Genomic DNA, 18813 nt, shown 5'->3' with positions numbered 1-18813 from the left:
ACTTTGAGCAGCTTCAGGCCCGTTCCTGGTTTATCCCATAACGGCGCTCGCAGGTGGTATACTACGGAGGTCCTCGAGTACGAAGTAGTGCGACTCATGCGAGGTAGTATTGTCGTTGGGAAATCGTTCGATACCTGCCTACGAATATAACAGAGATCGGATGGTTCGGCTTCTATACCGGGGCAGGGTGAGGACCTACGACGTACATCGTCAACACACAAAGTAGCCATCCAAGAAGTTGACCGAGCAATCGCGACCGCTTTTACGACTCCACGTCTTATTATTGTGAGTACCCCAGAGGTTTGGCCCTGGGCAGGATTGATGTGCACTCATTTTATCTTCCACGCATGATGATTCACCTAAACGAAAGTCGGCTGACGGAGTCATCAATAACTTGGCGCTATTTGGTGATCGATAGATTCCATGGCCTTCCCTTGTAGTACCATTGCGAAATCCGGCGGCCCATCCTTATGAAACCGTTATTCTCCTCAACCCACTTTGTAGACCAAAAATCATGGCACGTTTGGTTTCCAAGACGCAGCCAGCTCCTTTCCCGTAGAGGTGACACTGCGGATTGCGGATTGCCCGCATCCCCCCAAAGTCTGCCCACCGCTCTTAGGCCAGGCGAGACCAGGCAAATCCGCGAACCCGACAAGCCGGGGCTTGTCCTCTTCATTCAATATGCAAATGATAAGCCATCGACATGACCGAAATCTCGCCGGCCAACGATGGATATTCTCGGCTGTTAGGCCTGGAGGGCAAGGTCCTCTCTGTTCGCATGGCCAGCCTTCCTCCACCCAGCTGTCGGGTCGACGGTCTCCCTGGTAGCCTTCACATTCGCCACATCTCCCCATCCACCACCACCCGGCGTGCAGATTATAATGCGCTCGCCGGGCTTCATTGGCGCGCTGTTCTTGGAACCGAGGTTACACACCTTTTCCTCGTATTCCACCCCATCTGCGGTCGGCTTCGATAGCCTCCTAACCCACAAGTTCAATCCCGGCTGAGCATCGGCACCACCCGCCAGCCCATAAGGTCTGAACACCCGCCGCTCGCTCAAAATAGATACCTGGACCGGGATCCGAAATTCAATATCGCGGACTACGCCGTCTCCTCCTACGTGTTGACCGATGCCACCGGACCCCTTTCGCAGGGAGAACTCCCTCAGAATAACGGGATATCGCTTCTCGAAAACTTCCGAGTCCGTAATTCGAGTATTGGTCATGTGGGTATGCACACCACTTGTGCCTTCCCAGTCCGGCCCCGCACCACTCCCCCCAGCGATCGTCTCATAATACCCAAATCCCCTAACCTCCTTCTCCCCTGTGGCATTTCCTCCGAAGCCGAACGTGAGGTTGTTGCAATCCCCCTGACTCGCAGCGCAAGCCTGGAAGGCTTTGAAAATGACATCCGTTACTCGCTGGCTCGTGAGAACGTTACCCCCGACGACTGCCGCGCCATCCGACGGGGAGAGTAGTGATCCTGGAGGAATATTGACTTTAATAGGCGCAAGGCACCCCTGGTTGAGGGGAATGTCCTCTGATATCAAGCACCGCAGGCAATATATGATAGCACTGTACGTCACCGCCTCTGGGGCGTTGATGTTCCCGTACACCTCGGGCCCTGTGCCATCGAAATCGAACACCGCCTCGCCGAGGTCCGCATCGATTGTGATTCTGAGTCGGATAGGACTTCCGTCGTCCATGTAGTCTACGGCGGACAAATCTTTCCCCGCGAATCTGTCGTGCATTTCTCTCAAGAGTTTTCGCACACACGTCTCCGCGTTTTTCTGGATGCTTCGCATATAAAACTGCACCATATCTTCACCGTATTCATCGATCAGAGATTCGATGAGAGAGATTCCTTTCCTGTTCGCGGAGACTTGCGCTCTGAGGTCGTTAATGTTATCGGCAAGGCAACGAGTGCCGCTGCATCCAGGGTGCTTGGCGGGTTCTCGATAGAACAGCTCGACAATCATTTCCTCGTTGAACTTCCCTTCGCTGACAAGCTTCTCCGACTTAACGGCCGCGCCTTCCTGGTATAGTTCGCGGGAGTGAGGTGGCATACTGCCTGCCGACATGCCGCCAATGTCCGCGTGGTGGGCTCTCGACGCTGCGTAGAACAGTATCTTGTTCCCCTGCCTATTAAAGGCGGGCATGATCAGTGTAACGTCGGGGAGGTGTGTGCCACCGTAAGAGGGGTGGTTAGTGATGATTACATCTCCGTCCTTGAGCTTCCCTTCCCATATGGCGGCCTGGCGCCTAACACAGGTTGACATTGACCCAAGATGGACCGGAAGGTGCGGTGCATTTGCCACGAGGCCTCCATCTGCATCGAATATGGCACACGAAAAGTCTAGGCGTTCTTTCACGTTTGTACTCACGCTCGTCTTCTGCAGAGCCCGGCCCATTTGCTCCGCAATTGCCATGAACCTATGTCCGAATATGCTGAGCAATATTGGGTCGGCAACCTCGGCGTCGGCGTTTTTCCTATTGTCGTTCAGAGCAGGCTATGTTGGGTGCGGGTGGGCTGGGCAACTTACTCATCTTTCGCTGTATTCTGGCAGATGTCTATGACGACATGGGTTTCGATCACGAGTGCTCTTGCTTCCGGGGGCACGACGATGGTTTGCGTGCCGTCTGCTAGTACGGTGGGGCCTGGGACCTCATCTCCAATGGCCAGGTCTTGTAGTTTGTAAACAGGGGTCTCCAGTCTCCCGCCTTCGAAATATACGCTCTGTCGTCCATGGACCTTTTTCTCATCCACCGGTCGCCGCGTGACCTTAGCTAGTTGTTCATCAACGGTCTCTTCTCGGGGACGAGAGCTCCGGCCAATAGCTCGTATGCGGACGTCGTCGACTATAATATCGCGGTCGTCGAGGGTGAACCCGAATTCATATCGATGCTGGTTAACGAAGGCCTTTCCAAATGCCCAATCAGCACCGCCATATTTCTGAGCTGCTTCCACGGGATCCGGTTTGACGATCATCAGGGCCGACTCGGTCCCCCTGTATCTCATATTCAAATACTCCTCGAATACGATCTCGTCACTTCTGAACCCTTGTTCTTCCAGGGATCCAACACAGGCCACCCGCAGCCTTTCCATCTTAGTCTTTAGGCGTTCGACTACCAGGCCATCATCCTGCCAAACGGATGACTCGGGCTCCTGTCTCTCGTCCACGACATCCGCCAAGGCCATCCCATATGCAGAGAGGACAGATGAGTATCTGTGAACGAGGATCTGGCGAATACCCAAAGCTTCAGCAATGGCAACAGCGTGCTGACCACCTGCCCCGCCAAAGGTGGCTAGCCGATGCTTCGAGGAGTCGTGACCCTTTGCTTCAGTTATTGAGCGGATCGGGCGTGTCATCGCTTCGTTAGCAACAGTCAAGAACCCATAGGCAACCTCGTCGATGGTCATGTTTTTGCCAGCATCGCGATTCACTTGGTCGGTTAGTTCCCGAAGAGCTTTGGCGCTTGCTTCCCAGTCCAGGCCCTCGTTCTCATGTTTACCGAATATTTTGGGGAAGAATTCGGGAAGTAGTCTACCAAGATAGAGGTTTGCGTCTGTTACAGTTGCCGGACCATCTTTGCGGTAGCAGGCCGGGCCGGGATGCGCCCCCGCGCTTTCTGGCCCTACTACGAAGAGCCCGTTCTTCCAGAACAGCATTGAGCCGCCACCAGCAGCGACGGTGTTGATATCGAGTTGAGGAGACTGGATTGTGACACCAGCCGTTGTCGTCTCAAATACATGTTCATAGCGGCCTTCCCCATATCGAGATACATCGGTGCTCGTTCCTTGGCGAGCGTGTTAGTGTCATGGCCATTGAATATTTATGTTGGGTGCCATACCTCCCTAGAGAAGTTAGTATATGAAATAGCTAGTGGGAGAAAGGAGCGTACCATATCGAACCCGATAACAGGAATCCTAGTTTCCTCATCATAAGATGTGCTAGCATAGCCTACCACGCCGCCGGCTGGTCCCGATAGTATAGCCCTTAGGCCCGTGAACCTATCAACATCCACAAGACCCCCGTCGCTTTGCATAAATTCACATCTCGCACCCTTTTCCCCCGGGCTACCTTTGACGCCTAATGCGCCGACGAAACCTTCCTGGAACCCTGCGATGTACCTTTTGATGGCAGGGGTCAGATATGCATCGGCGCACACCGATGTGGCTCGCGATACTAGTTTTATCATTGGCATCAACTCATGACTCAAGGATATGTGGGAGAACCCAATTTCCCGGGCGATACGGCCAACGAGAGCTTCGTGGTTCGGAAATGTATAGCCGTGCAAGAGACACACAGCGATGCTCCGGATCCCCGCCTCATATACTTCCTGCAATTGCCGTCGGATGTCCTCCTCCCGAGGTCGCTTGAGAATACGTATAGTCTCGCCAGATAGACCTTCCACGAGGGCCTCCATGTCCGCTTCGGGGCTTCCCACCCCCGTGTGAGCGGCGGTCCTTGTTCTTTCGGGGTCCTCTGCGTAATCCTCGGGAGTGACACGCTCATCAACCTCAACAACGGCGGAGTACAAGACATCGGGCTTTTTGATAGCAAGATCGAAGATCTTGGGCCGGCTCTGGTTGCCAATGAGAAGGCAGTCTCGGAACCCCTTCGTGACGACAAGGGCCATTTTCTCGCCCTTGCGTTCAAGAAGTGCATTCGTGGCAACTGTTGTTCCCATGCGAATGGAAGCTATGCGGGACGTGTCTAGCCTCTCCTCTCGCGGGATGTCCCGGCCAAGGAAATGCGACATGATGCGGCGAATGCCTTCTAGAGGAGCATCCGGGTAGTTCGATGGGTCTTCTGAGAGAAGTTTAAGGATAACAGTCTCCCCACCTCTCTCGCCAACGCAATCAGTGAAAGTGCCACCGCGGTCAATGGCGATCCGGATGCCGCGGTCAGGCGGGGTCGAATCTAAAGTGCTCATCTCGGCGCGTTTTCTCACTTGAATTGAGGACTTCTCGCCGTTAGGTGCGGCTAGAACTAGCACAATAGGTGGCAGGTCGATTAAGAACTAGATATATGAGTTGACACCCGGATGGTTGTCTCGAGTCACGATAATCAGTTGATTGGTTGATAGGATTAGAATTGGGATGAAGCCTGGTGGTGGATAACAATTTGAATGATATCGGGCATCGCAGTCATTGGTAATCCACAAACAAAACAGCCGAAGTAGGAGTGCAGTAATGCCCCTTTGGGGACGCACTAGTGGCTCTCTGCTCAATACTCGTTCGAGGTTATGATTTAAGAGTCCGAAGCTGGTAGCGATTCAACCATCCGAATTGCAATCAAGTCGAAAATCTTTGGCCAATTGACATTGACGTCATTGGTCTCTCAGGGTTGCCGAGTGAATACTTCCTTTATCTGTAACGAACTCGGTAGACTCCAGGCGGCTCAATCAATCGCCCATAATCGGTCGCTAACACTCTCTCGAAGTTGCGAGTTCTTCGGGTTGCCTTCTTCTCCACTCCTACTTTGTGGCTCTTGACTAAACTGGCAACTTGGTAGGGAAACTTCACACTAGTACTGTACGAAGCGGGCCAACATCATCCCTCAACATCATCATCGCGGAGGTTGATGATGCTAATGTTATTACCAATCCTACCTATTTCGGTGGATAAGAATCGAAACATCGAAACAAATCATCGCAAAGCGGAAACCTGTCTCCCCCGCTGCCCCAAAACTTCCGGCCCTCATCTGCGCATACGCCGTCAGAGTTGGTCCCGCGGGCTGCCAAAACCCTCAGCAGTTATGCCTGAGCTAGCGCCGCCGCCGCCCCCTCCCGCAACCGTCGTTTGAACGCCTAAGCCTCGATGTGAAGTCAGCACGGTCGTTTGTTGTGGGCATAGGTGAGTAAGACCAGTCCTATATTCTATACGTTCTATACCCACAGGCAACAAGTTATGCACCGCTGAGGTCAAAATCTACCTATCCTACCGCGCCTAGGCCATGTCTAGCATCCGAAAAAGAAAGAGAAAAACAGAAAAAGAAAGAGAAAAACAGAAAAAAGAAAGAGAGAAAAAATCTCGGGAGAAAATTGCCGTGTAACAGCAATGCTCCAGCCAACCCTAGTTTGCCATGTCAACCAGGGCCGAATCGGCCTACGACAGGCCCTTGGCCGCCGTCAAAGGCCATTTGCAGGCTGTCCATGGAGTGGAACCTCTCTGCAAACTTCATCCCTTCTAAGCGTCGCTGTTCAACCTGATGCCAATCCCACTCGTCCCCATACGCCCGAAGGTCCGCTACGTCGCCATTTTGTACCACCTCTCCGTTTCCGGAGGCAGGGTTATCGTTTAGCCAGCCACCTGGACGCTCGGGGAGGAGCCCGCTCTCACCCAGTATAAGGGCTGGGTGAATTGTCAATCGCCCGATCTTGAAAACGTACTTGCTCACAGCGGTAGCATAGATTTTCTTTTCCCAGTCCTTGGCAGGCTCCTTGCCCGCGTTGCGGTTCCACCGACCGAATCTCGGGTCCAGCCACTCGGATGGCCTGCCCAGTCCGCTTGGCACATAGTGGGTAACTATATACAACCACTTCCGATCCCAAGCTAGAACTCGGCTCCACATCTCGAAGGTTGTATACGGTGATATCTCTTTGTGAAACGAACAGTGGACACCGCCAAGAATAATACCCAGCTTCCCGATAGCAGGCTTTTGGGTTCTAGGGTCTATTACGAGCTGTGTGGCCTTGTTTTTGTAGACGCTGCGCAAGCCTGGTCCGCATATGTAGGAGACAAGGTGTGTGCGGCTAACGTCGAGGTCGGCGAAATAGGTTGAGTTGGACTTGTGGACATTGTAATCGATTTCAAGGAGCGCCGCGCGAGAATGGGATATGACCGGTGCAAAGAGGGATCGAGGACCGAGGGTTGGCGCCCGGCGGATAAAATGATGGTAGTAAGCTGCGTAAAATACTCGGGCCTAGAAGATATTGCAATCTTTTGTGAGCATAACGGGGAGCATGGTAAAGAAGAACACCACCGGAACATCCAAACAGGGAGCCGGTTTCGCGTGGGCAAAGCGCGCCGAGCCAGCCTGCTGCTTGCCCAAGTCGGAGGGATAGTATGGGAGCAGGGTTACATACAGTCCACGCAAAGGGCATGTTCTTCCAGTTAAACAAGGCAAAGAGGAGGAAGAAGATGCGCTGGAGACGACCGGGGCCAGTGAAGAAGGCTTTCAGAAGAGTTGCCCATTGCACCTTCCACATAGCGTAGCCAGTCGAGGCAACAATGATGGGCCCAACAATAGGCACAAGGAAGGACATCTTGGAGGCCGACGCCTTGGATGGCGGCCCGCTTGGCTTCGTCATGGTCAACTTCAGCCGAGCAGAAAGGGAGACAGCTTGGGCGAGGAATATCTTACCACCCAGACTCAACTATTGAGCAAAGAACGACCAGGATAGCAGACGGACATGAGCCATCAGAGTGGTGGGACAAGAGTTATATTTAAACGCTTGGTCAATCGCGAAAGCCAGTGGTCGTCAAGGTCGTCGGTCTCCTCCGTAAGTGCTAAGCTGGGCCTCGGCTTGTTCCCGCTGATTAGAAAAAATTACCTCTCATTGCTGTACTTCGCGGTGAGAATTTAATTGATTCTTCGCGTCCGATAAGTCCGATGGAACAGCTTTGATTGCTATGTACTTCGTAGCCACAAGTACTTCGCACGCCGTACTTTGTGGTGCAAGTTTACTTGGCGCGCTTCATATTAATAGTGGCGTGGCTGTACAGAGGTACAAAGGTACCGTCTGTACCTGTGTACTTCGTAAACCAGGGGCTATCATCGCAGTCCCAAACCACTGCGCGACAGCTTGGAACTTCGGTGCCTAATGCGAGTTGGCTGGCCGGTTACCACGTTGCCAACCCTACCCGTATCACCAGGCTCAATGCGATTAGAGAGAATGGCGCGGCATCTAAAGCGCATCTTGAAGGCGACACTCACGAGACTGGCAAGCCCTTGCTCATCACTTTGCATTGGGGAAAAGTCCCAGTTCCCTGTACTGAGCTACTTGCATTCACTGAGGATGAATGAAGTATGGACTAGCCACGCTACAGAGAGCCGCCATCCTTGGATTGGCAAAGTCGATACTTCATGTTGTAATCGGCGGTGTTCGGATGCATCGGTAGAACATCCACGTTCTCATCAAGTCTCGAGATGAGTGGTCACTGCACTAAGCCTCGCGGTCCACACTCGCGCGGTACAATTGTAGCGAAGTTAACGCGCGAGAGGTTTTCGAAGAACAAAACATCAATTTTACCAAATTACGAAGGGGAAAAGGGAAAGAGCACAACCATTGAAGCATTAACTGCGAGAGCACCCCCATACATGGCTCGCGCCGCCCAGCCAGCACCGCACGACTACTAGTAGTATCGTGCACTGTGGCCTTTCCATCGCTTTGGCATACAAGTTGGGTTCTCCAGTCGGATTAGATCCTTTTAAAAAGTTGAGACTTTAACTTGTGGATTTCGTAGGTTTCCGCCCCTTTTTGATGGGACTTGCCCCACTCAAAGCTACAGTTCCCCCCAACATATCATAGCCTAAACCTAAACCCGTGCTCAGACGCCTCGCCAGGAACAGCATTGATGGCACCCTTGACATGCTCCCCTCTTTCCAGCTTCTTATTCAGCCTCATCAGAATCAACCGGAGGATCGTCGCCGCACACGCCGCCACGAAGCACGCGACGCAATTGTGTACAAACGCGCCTATGTAGCGTGGGCCCATATCGTCTTTGTACAGATATGATGCATAGATGGACGAGCAATTGCTCACTGCGTTGATGAACGCGAGCGCCGCTGCCCTTTTTGCCGGCGGTCGTGGGAGTGTGTTCGATATCCAGGCCAGTGAGGTTGTATATCCGCTATAAATACCAGGCAACTAGTCAAGCATAGCTCAGGTTAGCACGGCTGAGCTTTAGTGTGAACCTTCGCCGAATACGGCAGTTCCGCCGCTGTGGGGCCGCCAGATTGCCCTTCCCGATTTCCGACGGGATTTGCTAGTGGACACATACCATGAGCATCATGCTGATATACCGAGGCACCATCGTCGTCGTACTCGCTGCCAGGATGAAGGCGGCAACGGCAACCATGAGAGGCAATACGATGTGGAAATATCTTTCACCAGTGCGGTCGGCATGCCACGAGTTGAGGCACGTCACGATGAAGCAAAGGACGTAAGGTGGGCTGGTCAGGAGGAGAGTCGGCACATCACCGTAGCCCAGAGTCTTGACGACCGTCGGGAAGAAGTTGGTGATGGATCCACTTGCAACGATGCAAAATACAAGGAGGAGCTGCAGACCAGTAGAATGTGTGAGCAACATCGCCCTATCGAATCAAACGCCACTGCCTTCGAGCGCGATTGGCAACCGAACTTACCAGCACCCACGTCTTAACATCTTCTAATGCCAGTTTGAATCCTCGCCAAAGTGACTGATCTTCGCTGCTTACCCAATCGTCCTCTCCTACATCCTCTTGCAGTCGCCAGATCGCTACCGCTTTTTCCTCTTCGCTGAGCCAGGTTGTCGTACGCGGGAAGTTGGGCAGTATAAAGTACATGCCAATGGCGATGAAGACGGTAATGACACCTTCTATGAGAAACAACCATCGCCAGGCGCGCCATCCTCGCACCCCATCCATATTCTTTGTGATCCCAGCCGAGATAAGACCCGAGAAGGCTCCCGAAATGAGAGCGCCAGAATAGAGAAGCGTCGTCCGGAGTCCCAGTTCGGATCGAATGTACCAACATGAAAGATAATACAGACAGCCAGGCTACAACTTATGAGCCTGAAGAACAACAAGTCTGGGGGAATAAAAAGAAAAAAAAAAGGGGGGGGGGGGGGGGGGGGGGGGGTTGGTTTTCTGTTGGTGGGTGGAAGAGAAAATGACGGCAGCTATGAGAAGAACGTACAAAGAACGCAGCCTCGACGAAGCCCAAGAAGAAACGGACGGTGAGGAGTCCCCCATAACTTTGGACTCCTGCGGTAGCCGCTGAAATAACCCCCCAGATTACCATCTAACCATAATTAGCTCACCTCACCTCGAAGGCGGCCTGGGTAGGGGGTCGATTGAAAAGACGTACCGCCGTTGGAAGGTAAATGGCGGGCTTCCCAATCTTATTGAGAAAGAGATTCGAAGGTACCTGCATGAGTAGATATCTGGTGAGAGGTTAGTCCAGCAAGCGCCTCTCGGGAGCTCTAGAATTATTTCCCCTTACCCTACAAACAAGATGCTAACCGCAGTCTAGGGTTCTCGGCGGGCTGGTTAGTGTCAACTATCAGGGGATACCTTGCTATCTCGAGTGAGACGTACCGGAAACTGGTTCCCCTTCAAGTCGAGCTCATCTTTTAATCCAGCGAGGGCAGCAGCAGCAATGTTGTTTCTGCCGAACGTGTAAGTTTATGAGAAATATGATGGTTGCAACGAGAATCGAGAGCATACCGGTCCAAATAATTCGTAATATAAGCCAATATCAAGACACTCATGCGTAAATCCAATTTGGCTACCAAGGCTGCCTCTACCTCCGCTCGACGTTCCGGCGTCATGGCTCGAATGATTTCCGGGGCTACTAACCTCCCAGGCGCCTGAGAAGGAAGACCCTGACTAGATTTGTTAGGCGTATCTTCAGATCCGGAACGAGGAAGGGAGATATGATCGGCATCGTGTTTTCTTGGTTCCGCCATCGTGGCTCTGACCGAGTGCAAACTCGCAAAACTACGACGAGAGAGGGCGGCGAAGAAACCTAGGGTCGGCGAGCGAAGAGCGGAAATCGTGGTGGCTACGGCAGAGCGACTAGATGAGAAGACGGGAGAAGATTTGGGATGGCGGAGGATAATATTATATCAAAGCCAGCCGCTGCTATACTTGACTGCGGGTCACACAGTTCCAACCTCTCCCGCTTTCTGATGACCTTCTTCCCCCCCTCTCCTCTTCCCCTTTTCCCATGCCATCCTTTTGCTGCCCCTTTCGCATTATTTGACTCTTATACCCTCGCAATTTCGGGAACAAAACGCCTACCCCCATTGCACATTACTTTCATGGGGACGGCAGAGCAAACGCCTCTGATTCTCTGATCCCCAGCCCAATTGAAGACGGAAGGGAGATGAGCGGGATAAAGGGTGATCGGGCCGCTCCAACCCGGGCGGGGTCATGATATATGAAGGAATACTGCGTTGCTTCCGTTGTTTTAAAGAGTCTAATTGCTCTCCAAGAGGAAGGAGGAAAGAGGACAGAATCAGATGTACGAAGTAGTGTACTTTCATACGACGTCGAAAGGAACAACGAGGTTCCCCTACTCCCCGCACGGCAAGTGGACAACATTGCGGTTGAAACTTACGCTAGTAAAACAACCCGACAGTGCTACAGTAATAACGTTGCACTGCACTCGGACCATCAAAACAGCCCACAGCTCGTAGCTGATGATTAGAAGCGGACTTTTGTCAGGGGGAGCACCAACCAAGGCACCGGCAGTGACGTAAATAAACTTTCCGATCGGAGGATCCTGCGCTTTCCCGTGCATGTCCCAAGCACGAACAGGACTTGGGACTGCCGAGTGCTCCTGGGTAATATCATGTCCAAAAAGTATTTTGAGATCAGTATCAATGGTGGGAAAGAATCGGGACCTGGTCGCAAGACCAACAAGTCTCTGGCACCGATGCGAACTTGCGAAGCAACCCGAGCGGCCCCAGGCCTGGAGGAATTGTATGACCGGTCATGCCCACAGCTATTGATTGAAGAGGGCTAAGAATGAACTTCAAAGAATAGTCCGAGTCCTGTGTTGAGTCTTCTCCATAGTTACCGCTGTCATGTTTCGAAAATTTATTTCGAGTCGCGTAAGAAGGACTTACTTTTATTCGTCCACCCCCTTCTCTTTTTAGATCAAGATGCAACTACGGGGTCCTCATGTCCCTTCTCTCGAATACCTAACAGAGACCTCCCACCTAATCATCTATGTAAAATGCAGGGTCGTCGGTTGCTCGGGGAGCTTCCCGGCCTTCTGGACTTATGATCTGGAGACATTCCATGGTTTGGATGAAGTAAAATATGCGCATTTTGTCTTCGGCTGCTCAGTGGTGTCCTGCCTGATCTCATATGTCCTGTGGGAGAATCTCTTGGGCCGGATCGCACTTGGGTTGTTCCCTGGGATACCAAGGAGGCCTGTCGAAACTAGAGGAAGCCTGCAACGTATAGAAAGTTGTACATCTGCGCATCGAATGATATTATGCCTCTTGACAGAGCTGAGCATGATCGTGTATGAGAGGCGCATCATACAACAGCCTCGTGAAATCATTCAGCCCCGCAATGAATGGGTGGGTGGTGTTGGCGACGATATCATTGCATGTATACATGCCTAGTTGGGAACATACTTCGTACTTGGGCGCCGAGAGGAGTATATCCCATGTACATCCGAGGCGGAAATTCAGGAGACGAAGAGTAGGGGAACCATCGCGACAACGGTCCGTTCAATTCTCCTGGGGCTGAAGAAATGGTATAGTCCACTTTGATGTGACCCTAATCGCCCTCGACGTTGTTTTTCGATGGACGTTACTTTCTATGAGGCTGATCAATAAATATAGCTTGAGTTGGAGCCTTATCCTCCGCGGCGCTGGGCTGCATTTACGCACTGATATGATCGGCAATACATAATAGCGAATATGCGATGGCCCCTTTCCACCCCCAAGATGATTGCCGAAGAGTACATAACACGCTAGCCCCCAGAGGATAGAGCGGACTACTTGAGATATTAGGATTGTTACCAAGGGTCGGGGGTTGGGGGCGGGTTCCACGGAATCCTCGCTTCAGAAATCTCACAAGACGGTAGGCTGAAGAGGCTGAAGAGGCTGAAGAGGCTGAAGAGGCTGAACGAAGCTCAGACAGGTCACTTGAGCGATTGACTTCCTCTCATCGAACGGACCTAATCAAATGCCACTATGTGACAAAATAAACCTTACAAGATTGTGTAAATGACTTCCCCCGTTACTACATGCATCAAGGCAATGACCGCTACCGGGGAGGCTCGAGCCGTGTGGAGTAGGAGGAAATCATCGAGTATTGGGACGTCTCAAGTTGACATGAGAGACGTTTCTTCGCTTTGGGTAGCGGTTATAGTAGGTCATCCTAAGATCTCGACTTCTCAACTGGAAGTGTCGGAGAACTAGTTCCATCTCAAACCCATCTGGTGCGTTCGGTCCAACAGGAAGGAAAAAAAAACCAGCACTAGAGGCACTGACAACTCCTAACGGATAACTTCTCTGGGGAAATTCTGCCTTAGCGCGGGAGGAAGGGCGATGGATTCGGCGGCGAGGGGGGCTTGATCTAGTGTTGGTGACGTGTATTTGGAGAGTACAACTTCAGTCTGCCCATCATAGGGGAGCTTAAGCCTACCGGGGAGTGCCATGTACGGAGAACGTACGGGTTGCTATTCGTGGATAGAAGCACGGAGAGCCTCTTGATATTGCGGGGGAAGCGTGTTTATATTGTCGTAGCTCCTCGCGGGCTTGGTTGCAGCGGCACAGTTTCTAGGCTTTCAAGAGCGTTGAAACTAGGCACTGGACTACGCCGCAGTTCGGAAAATTTGCTAGGCATCGTCCTCGTCGCTCGTTGTCTCGATGTTAGACTTTGATGGTGCCTTTGATGACCGATTCGCCTTGGTAGACGGTAGGGAATTATCGTCAGGATCATTGAAGCTTTGGCCGGTTATTCTTCTAAGTTCGGCGTTAATGGATGGAATGGCTTTCAAGAACTCTCTGTATTGATCCAAGCTAAGCGATATTCCCTAGATTAATGATCGTTAGAGACGTCGTTCGAGCCGTGCACTTAGAAACGGGTCGCTATACCTTCTTCCCCGGAAGTACTTTGCCATCCTTCTCATAATATTCACGGATATTCACATAAGTGGCCTTCTTGAATTCGGAGACAGTAACTCTGCGACTTTTAGGCAGCTGCAGTGCAGGTCGAATTAGAGGCAGTGCTCCCATAGACGATATATAGTGGTGGAAGGCCACAAACCTGCCAAAATGGGTTACCGTCATCGTCTTTATGAATATCCGAGATGCGACTTGAGGACGGCCCGCTTTTCGATTTCTTCGCAACTGGAGCACCAACCTCGGATCCACTGTCATCGTCAATACTGGCGCGACGCTTCATTGTGTTCCGACCCATGCTTGAAATAGGGCCGCCTTGCACTTAAATGCTTGCGGGACGGGTGCGTTTTTATTCGGATAGTAGAACAGCGATAGGAGCAACAAAAATTGTTCTGGTTGTGTGAGGTGGTGAGAGTGGAAAACACACAGGTTGGAAGCGAAAATGGAAGTGAAGACGCGACCGGATTGTGAGGGGTGGAGAGGCGAGGCAATGTACGCGTTGGAAGAAGTATTACATTACGTCAGGACCACTCAAAGATGGACGCGACCCTTGCCCTTGATTGTGTGTGGTCTTGGTACACGCAATTTTGGACAGACAGGCAAGAGCACCATAAAAAAAATTCACAAGAAATATCATAGAAGTCTCGGTACAATTGCAATTGCTTCAATTGCTGTCACTCATCTTACGTAACCACACCATGCGACCAAACGTTGAAGATGGTAAGTTTATAATTGACAATTGGAGAGGAGGGGATACCCTGGGTTAATTTGTTGTGGTTTAAGAAGTACCTTTGTAAGTGATATCAAGGAGTATTGATAACGAGGTTACATATCGGACTTTCGCTCACCAAGTGCGGGATCGGGGGGGTGGGAAAGGGGGTAAATTGGTCTACATTGGTGACGACTTCTGGTTCAAATCCCATGGTGCGCACACGCGACCCCTACCTGAACCTTGAAACATCTTCTCAAGCTCGAAACAAAGTACGTAGTTCAGAAAGGATCAAATGGGAATTGAGAAAAGTGTCATGATACGAAGTACATTACTTCCTGTGCTGCCCACTAATATTATTTAGGACGCAGTCGACGCCTGCCGACATATGAAAAGTAGCGTGCGGTCCGTCCTTGGCATGGTACTCTAAAACCCCCGAACAAAACTAGCGAGGCAAGGGACGCCAATTAATCGGTATTGCTTGACCTGTAATTCCAGGTCATCAAATCTTTTGATTTGCTTGTGATAAGATTGACCTCCTTGTTCCTTTCAACCTCAACTCGCTTTTGCTTTTCTCATCCTTGCTCAACCACACCGCATCCGACTCTTCGCTCCCTGTTCTACTCGCTTGACGCCCTCTTGGAGACACCTTCCAAGCGACAAACCTCAGAGCTCACGTTCCGTTTCGCAACAATCCGCCGAGTCCTCCGCTGGTTCATCTGCCCCATCGGTATTCTTCGCACTGGACGACGAATATAATACAATGCGTTTCAAGAAACACATCCCGGAGCGTTTAAATTTGTATTGAGATCCCGATGGCTTCGAAACAGGCAGACAATCCCACCAATTTAAAGTCCACCCTCGTCCGTGATATGGCAGCGCCAGTGGAGGATGGGTCGGTCGCGTGGTCTGGACAGGAAGTACTCCACACAATCTCGAACACCGGCGCTGCCGAGAAAAAGATGCCAACCGATGAGCGCTCGACTTCCCCGACCGACACCGAGCCCACGACGACGAATCCTTCTCAAGATCCTGTTACCAGAGTTCTCGACTTCCTCTCCACTGCAACACCTGGTACATTTTGCGCATTGGCGATCGGCCTTTCCTTCTGTATATATCTCACGCTCGGAAAGATAGGACTTCTTCTGATCGGCGCCTGTGGAGGTATTGCCGCCTATATCGCCTACGAATCTAGCCATCCGGATGTTTCTCGTGCCATCCGAGGGGAGAAAGGCGCCGATGTCGTAGCTCGCTTGATTGAACAGATGCGGGAGGTTGAGAAGAAGAAGACAACCGATGATTCGCCTGATACGGACCCCGCTGCCCTGCGATCGTTTGATGACTTCCAGGCTGAGACGCGCGATGCGCTAAAATCTTTCGTTGATGCTGTTCTTCGAGACTATGTTAGATGGTGGTACAGCCCCATTGTTCCCTCGGATCGATCCTTCCCCCTCGCCTGCCGAAAGCTCCTCTCGTCATTTCTAATATCAGTCGCCAACCATCTCTCACGTAAAAGGCCTGCCGATGCCTTCTTGGACTTTCTCACAAATTCGTCGTCCATGATTATCGTATTCTGTTCCGAACTATCTGCCGCGTTCGCCGAACTGCCCCCCGACTCGAGCATAACGCCCGTGGATGCAGTGTACAACTATCTTGCGTCCAACCCCGACTCCAATCTCGCCAATCTGTTGAACCAGAAACAACAAGCGTCGAAGTTTAGAATGATCGCCGAGGACCTTCTTGCTTTTTTGGACCGGCAGGCGTATGACTGCGAGGTAACCAGAGTGTTTCTTCGAGAGATCATTGCGGGTGTCCTTCTCGAATCCACTCTGTCGACCTGCTCAAAACCCGAGTGGATCAATGGTTGGATAGTATATCTACTTGAAGCCGGCGAGCCCGATTTCAACCAGGCTATCGATGTTGGAATGCAAACGGGTCGGGATTCTAACACGGCGGTCTTCCCCGACGTCGATAATAACACTGGCGCGGTAACTGTTGTGAGATCTAGCTCCTTCGAGGTTTCCTCCTCGGGTAGAAAGGAGTATCCCGGCCATCATAAAAAACAGCTCAGCAAAGCGGACGAGGATATGGAGGAAGCAATGGAAGAGATGAAGCGTATGAATGAGATAATTGCTGCAGAAGAGGCCAAGAGAGCCTCCTATTTGGCAAATTTATCAAATGATACCGAGGAGTTTGCCAACCCCATTGACCCGCTGTTGAATGATATTATATGCCATAACATGGCTCCGATCTCGTCAGGTCATACATCTCCTCGATCAAACCAATCGTTGGACAAAGTCTCCATGAGAGATGCATCCACGGACGATTATTCCAGCAAAGGGGAAGGCGCTCGCACGCCCGCTACGCCGCAGTCACTTACACAGGGCTCTTCGGCAGAAACTGCCGACTCTTCTCCAAATCAGAAGAGGAAATATCAGTTCACTAGCTTCGACCAGATTGTTCCCCCGGCGCAAGACACCTCGGATGAGAACGACGAACCTCGCCGCGTAGCGCTGACTCTTCGGAATGCCACTATTACAATCCACGATGACCCTGGAAATGATAAAGGCAGAATCTGGAGCAAACCTACCTGGGACTATCTTATACAGATTGAACCGTCCTCGTCACAGTTTCCGGGTTGGATGATTGTCAGGAAGTATGCTGATTTCGAAACGCTACACGAGGTGCTGCGTCGCATAGCCACTATATCTGGGGCAACTGCATTCACAGAGCAGCACAACACTCTTCCAACATGGAAAGTGCACACCCGGTCCTCTCTCCGTGGGGAGCTGGAGCGATACATTCGAGATGCCTGTTGGTACCAGAGTCTTGCTGAAAGCGAGGGTATGAAACGGTTTCTCGACAAAGACCAAGGCCTACCTCAAAGCAACGACATCCGCGCATCATTTGGCCTAGACGCCCTTAGCAAGAATGTGCTAGAGGTCCTTACAATCGCGCCGAAGGGCGCCATGCAAGGAGGTAAGGCTATGGTTGGTGGTGTTACAGGAGTCTTGGGTAATATCGGTCTGGGGCAGAGGAAGTCCACGCAGTCTCCGCTGAGAGAGGCCCCGCCCAACGGAGCAAGCCGCTTATCGATTTCGACGCCGCCCAGAGTAAACAGCTTACCCTCGCCCGCGCTTTCTCAAAAAACGCGAGATAGCATGGACAGCCAGAGATCATCCATCATTTCGACACAGCCGGGCAAAATTGCGCCGATGGAGCGACGCCCTAGCTCCCAGTTCGAGTTGGATGGTGAAGTCAATGATAACAGACGACCCCACGGCGAACGAACAGACAGCGCAAGGGGCAGTAATAATAACAGCAGGAGTTCGAGCCGCGCTCCCCTCAGATCTCCATCGTCTACAAGCCTTGACGGCATCAGGCTGCCACCTCTTCCTAACGACATTTCGGATAATTACGAACATCGATCCTTGCAGCACAAACGATCTAAGACAACCGATAGTGCCTTATCCCCAGGCAACTCCGGTGGCCCTACACTGCATGCCCTATCGATTCAAGCGTCCTTTGCCATGACTACTCTGAAGAAGCCCCAGTCACCTGTGGGCGGGGCTAGGCGTCCCAAACAGTTCTCCCCATTGTCTGAACAGGAGGCCAGCGTGGCCGTGGAGCTCATGTTTGCCGTCATTAACGAGTTGTACACTCTGTCCTCAGCGTGGAATATTCGGCGCACGCTTCTAGGTGCTGCCAAGTCGTTCCTGCTCCGTCCCGGAAACCCGTCGCTAGTATCAATCCAGTCCCTCCTTCAGAAATCTGTGATTGACACCAATACTTCTGATGCTGGGATCGCGGCACATCTACGCAAACTGCGTGAGAATTCTCTTCCGACTGAAGAGGAGAAAGCAGCCTGGCCAGCTGAGATGACGCAAGACGAAAAGGACAAGCTGCGAGCCAAGGCGAGAAAACTTCTTATACAAAGTGGAGTCCCCGCGGCTCTTACCGGAGTTATGGGTCAGTCGGCGACCAACGAGGCAGTTGGGCGTGTATTCGATTGTCTTCAGATCGAAGAAGTGGCAAGAGGATTGATGTTCGGCATCTTACTCCAGGCCGTGAGAATTGTGACGCATTAGATACGACGCGTAACGATGTTGGGGGGTTTTGTATTTCTAATGATTCCGGTTTGCCTGCCCGACATATAATGGCAACGACCCCTTCTTCCCCTCTTTCCTTCCTCCCGACCGATAGAAACGATTCACTTGTCATCATGTACATTAGAGGTGTGCTTTGGA

General features: G+C 51.8%; 4 protein-coding genes and 1 pseudogene across 4 annotated transcripts; 1 reads left to right on the top strand and 4 right to left on the bottom strand.

Annotated features, from left to right (window-relative positions):
• Window positions 1–745: 745 nt before the first annotated feature.
• SAPIO_CDS2722 (Uncharacterized protein C11D3.15) lies at window positions 746–4937 on the bottom strand (the record flags this gene model as incomplete). The annotated part of the gene is made up of 3 exons (XM_016785671.1): window positions 746–2489; window positions 2543–3714; window positions 3903–4937. The coding sequence occupies 3 exons, from the start codon at window positions 4935–4937 to the stop codon at window positions 746–748; spliced, it is 3951 nt and encodes a 1316-aa protein (XP_016645047.1).
• Window positions 4938–6091: 1154 nt separating this feature from the next.
• Window positions 6092–7316, bottom strand: SAPIO_CDS2721 (uncharacterized protein; the record flags this gene model as incomplete). The annotated part of the gene is made up of 2 exons (XM_016785670.1): window positions 6092–6928; window positions 7092–7316. The coding sequence occupies 2 exons, from the start codon at window positions 7314–7316 to the stop codon at window positions 6092–6094; spliced, it is 1062 nt and encodes a 353-aa protein (XP_016645046.1).
• A 1215-nt stretch (window positions 7317–8531) lies between these two features.
• SAPIO_CDS2720 (uncharacterized protein) lies at window positions 8532–10677 on the bottom strand (the record flags this gene model as incomplete). The annotated part of the gene is made up of 9 exons (XM_016785669.1): window positions 8532–8704; window positions 8772–8859; window positions 9010–9288; window positions 9374–9637; window positions 9906–10010; window positions 10077–10152; window positions 10212–10237; window positions 10307–10376; window positions 10568–10677. 9 exons carry the CDS (start codon window positions 10675–10677, stop codon window positions 8532–8534), a joined length of 1191 nt encoding a protein of 396 aa, XP_016645045.1.
• Window positions 10678–13571: 2894 nt separating this feature from the next.
• Window positions 13572–14140, bottom strand: SAPIO_CDS2719 (uncharacterized protein; the record flags this gene model as incomplete). The annotated part of the gene is made up of 3 exons (XM_016785668.1): window positions 13572–13769; window positions 13831–13935; window positions 14003–14140. 3 exons carry the CDS (start codon window positions 14138–14140, stop codon window positions 13572–13574), a joined length of 441 nt encoding a protein of 146 aa, XP_016645044.1.
• Window positions 14141–15381: 1241 nt separating this feature from the next.
• SAPIO_CDS2718 lies at window positions 15382–18654 on the top strand (annotated as a pseudogene; the record flags this gene model as incomplete).
• Between the last annotated feature and the right edge of the window lie 159 nt (window positions 18655–18813).

Source organism: Scedosporium apiospermum (genome assembly GCF_000732125.1).
Source record: "Scedosporium apiospermum strain IHEM 14462 chromosome Unknown SEQ_SAPIO_0086, whole genome shotgun sequence".
Classification (NCBI taxonomy): domain Eukaryota; kingdom Fungi; phylum Ascomycota; class Sordariomycetes; order Microascales; family Microascaceae; genus Scedosporium; species Scedosporium apiospermum.
The sequence above is the reverse complement of the archived record's forward strand: the minus strand, read 5'-3'. Positions and strand labels throughout refer to the sequence as shown.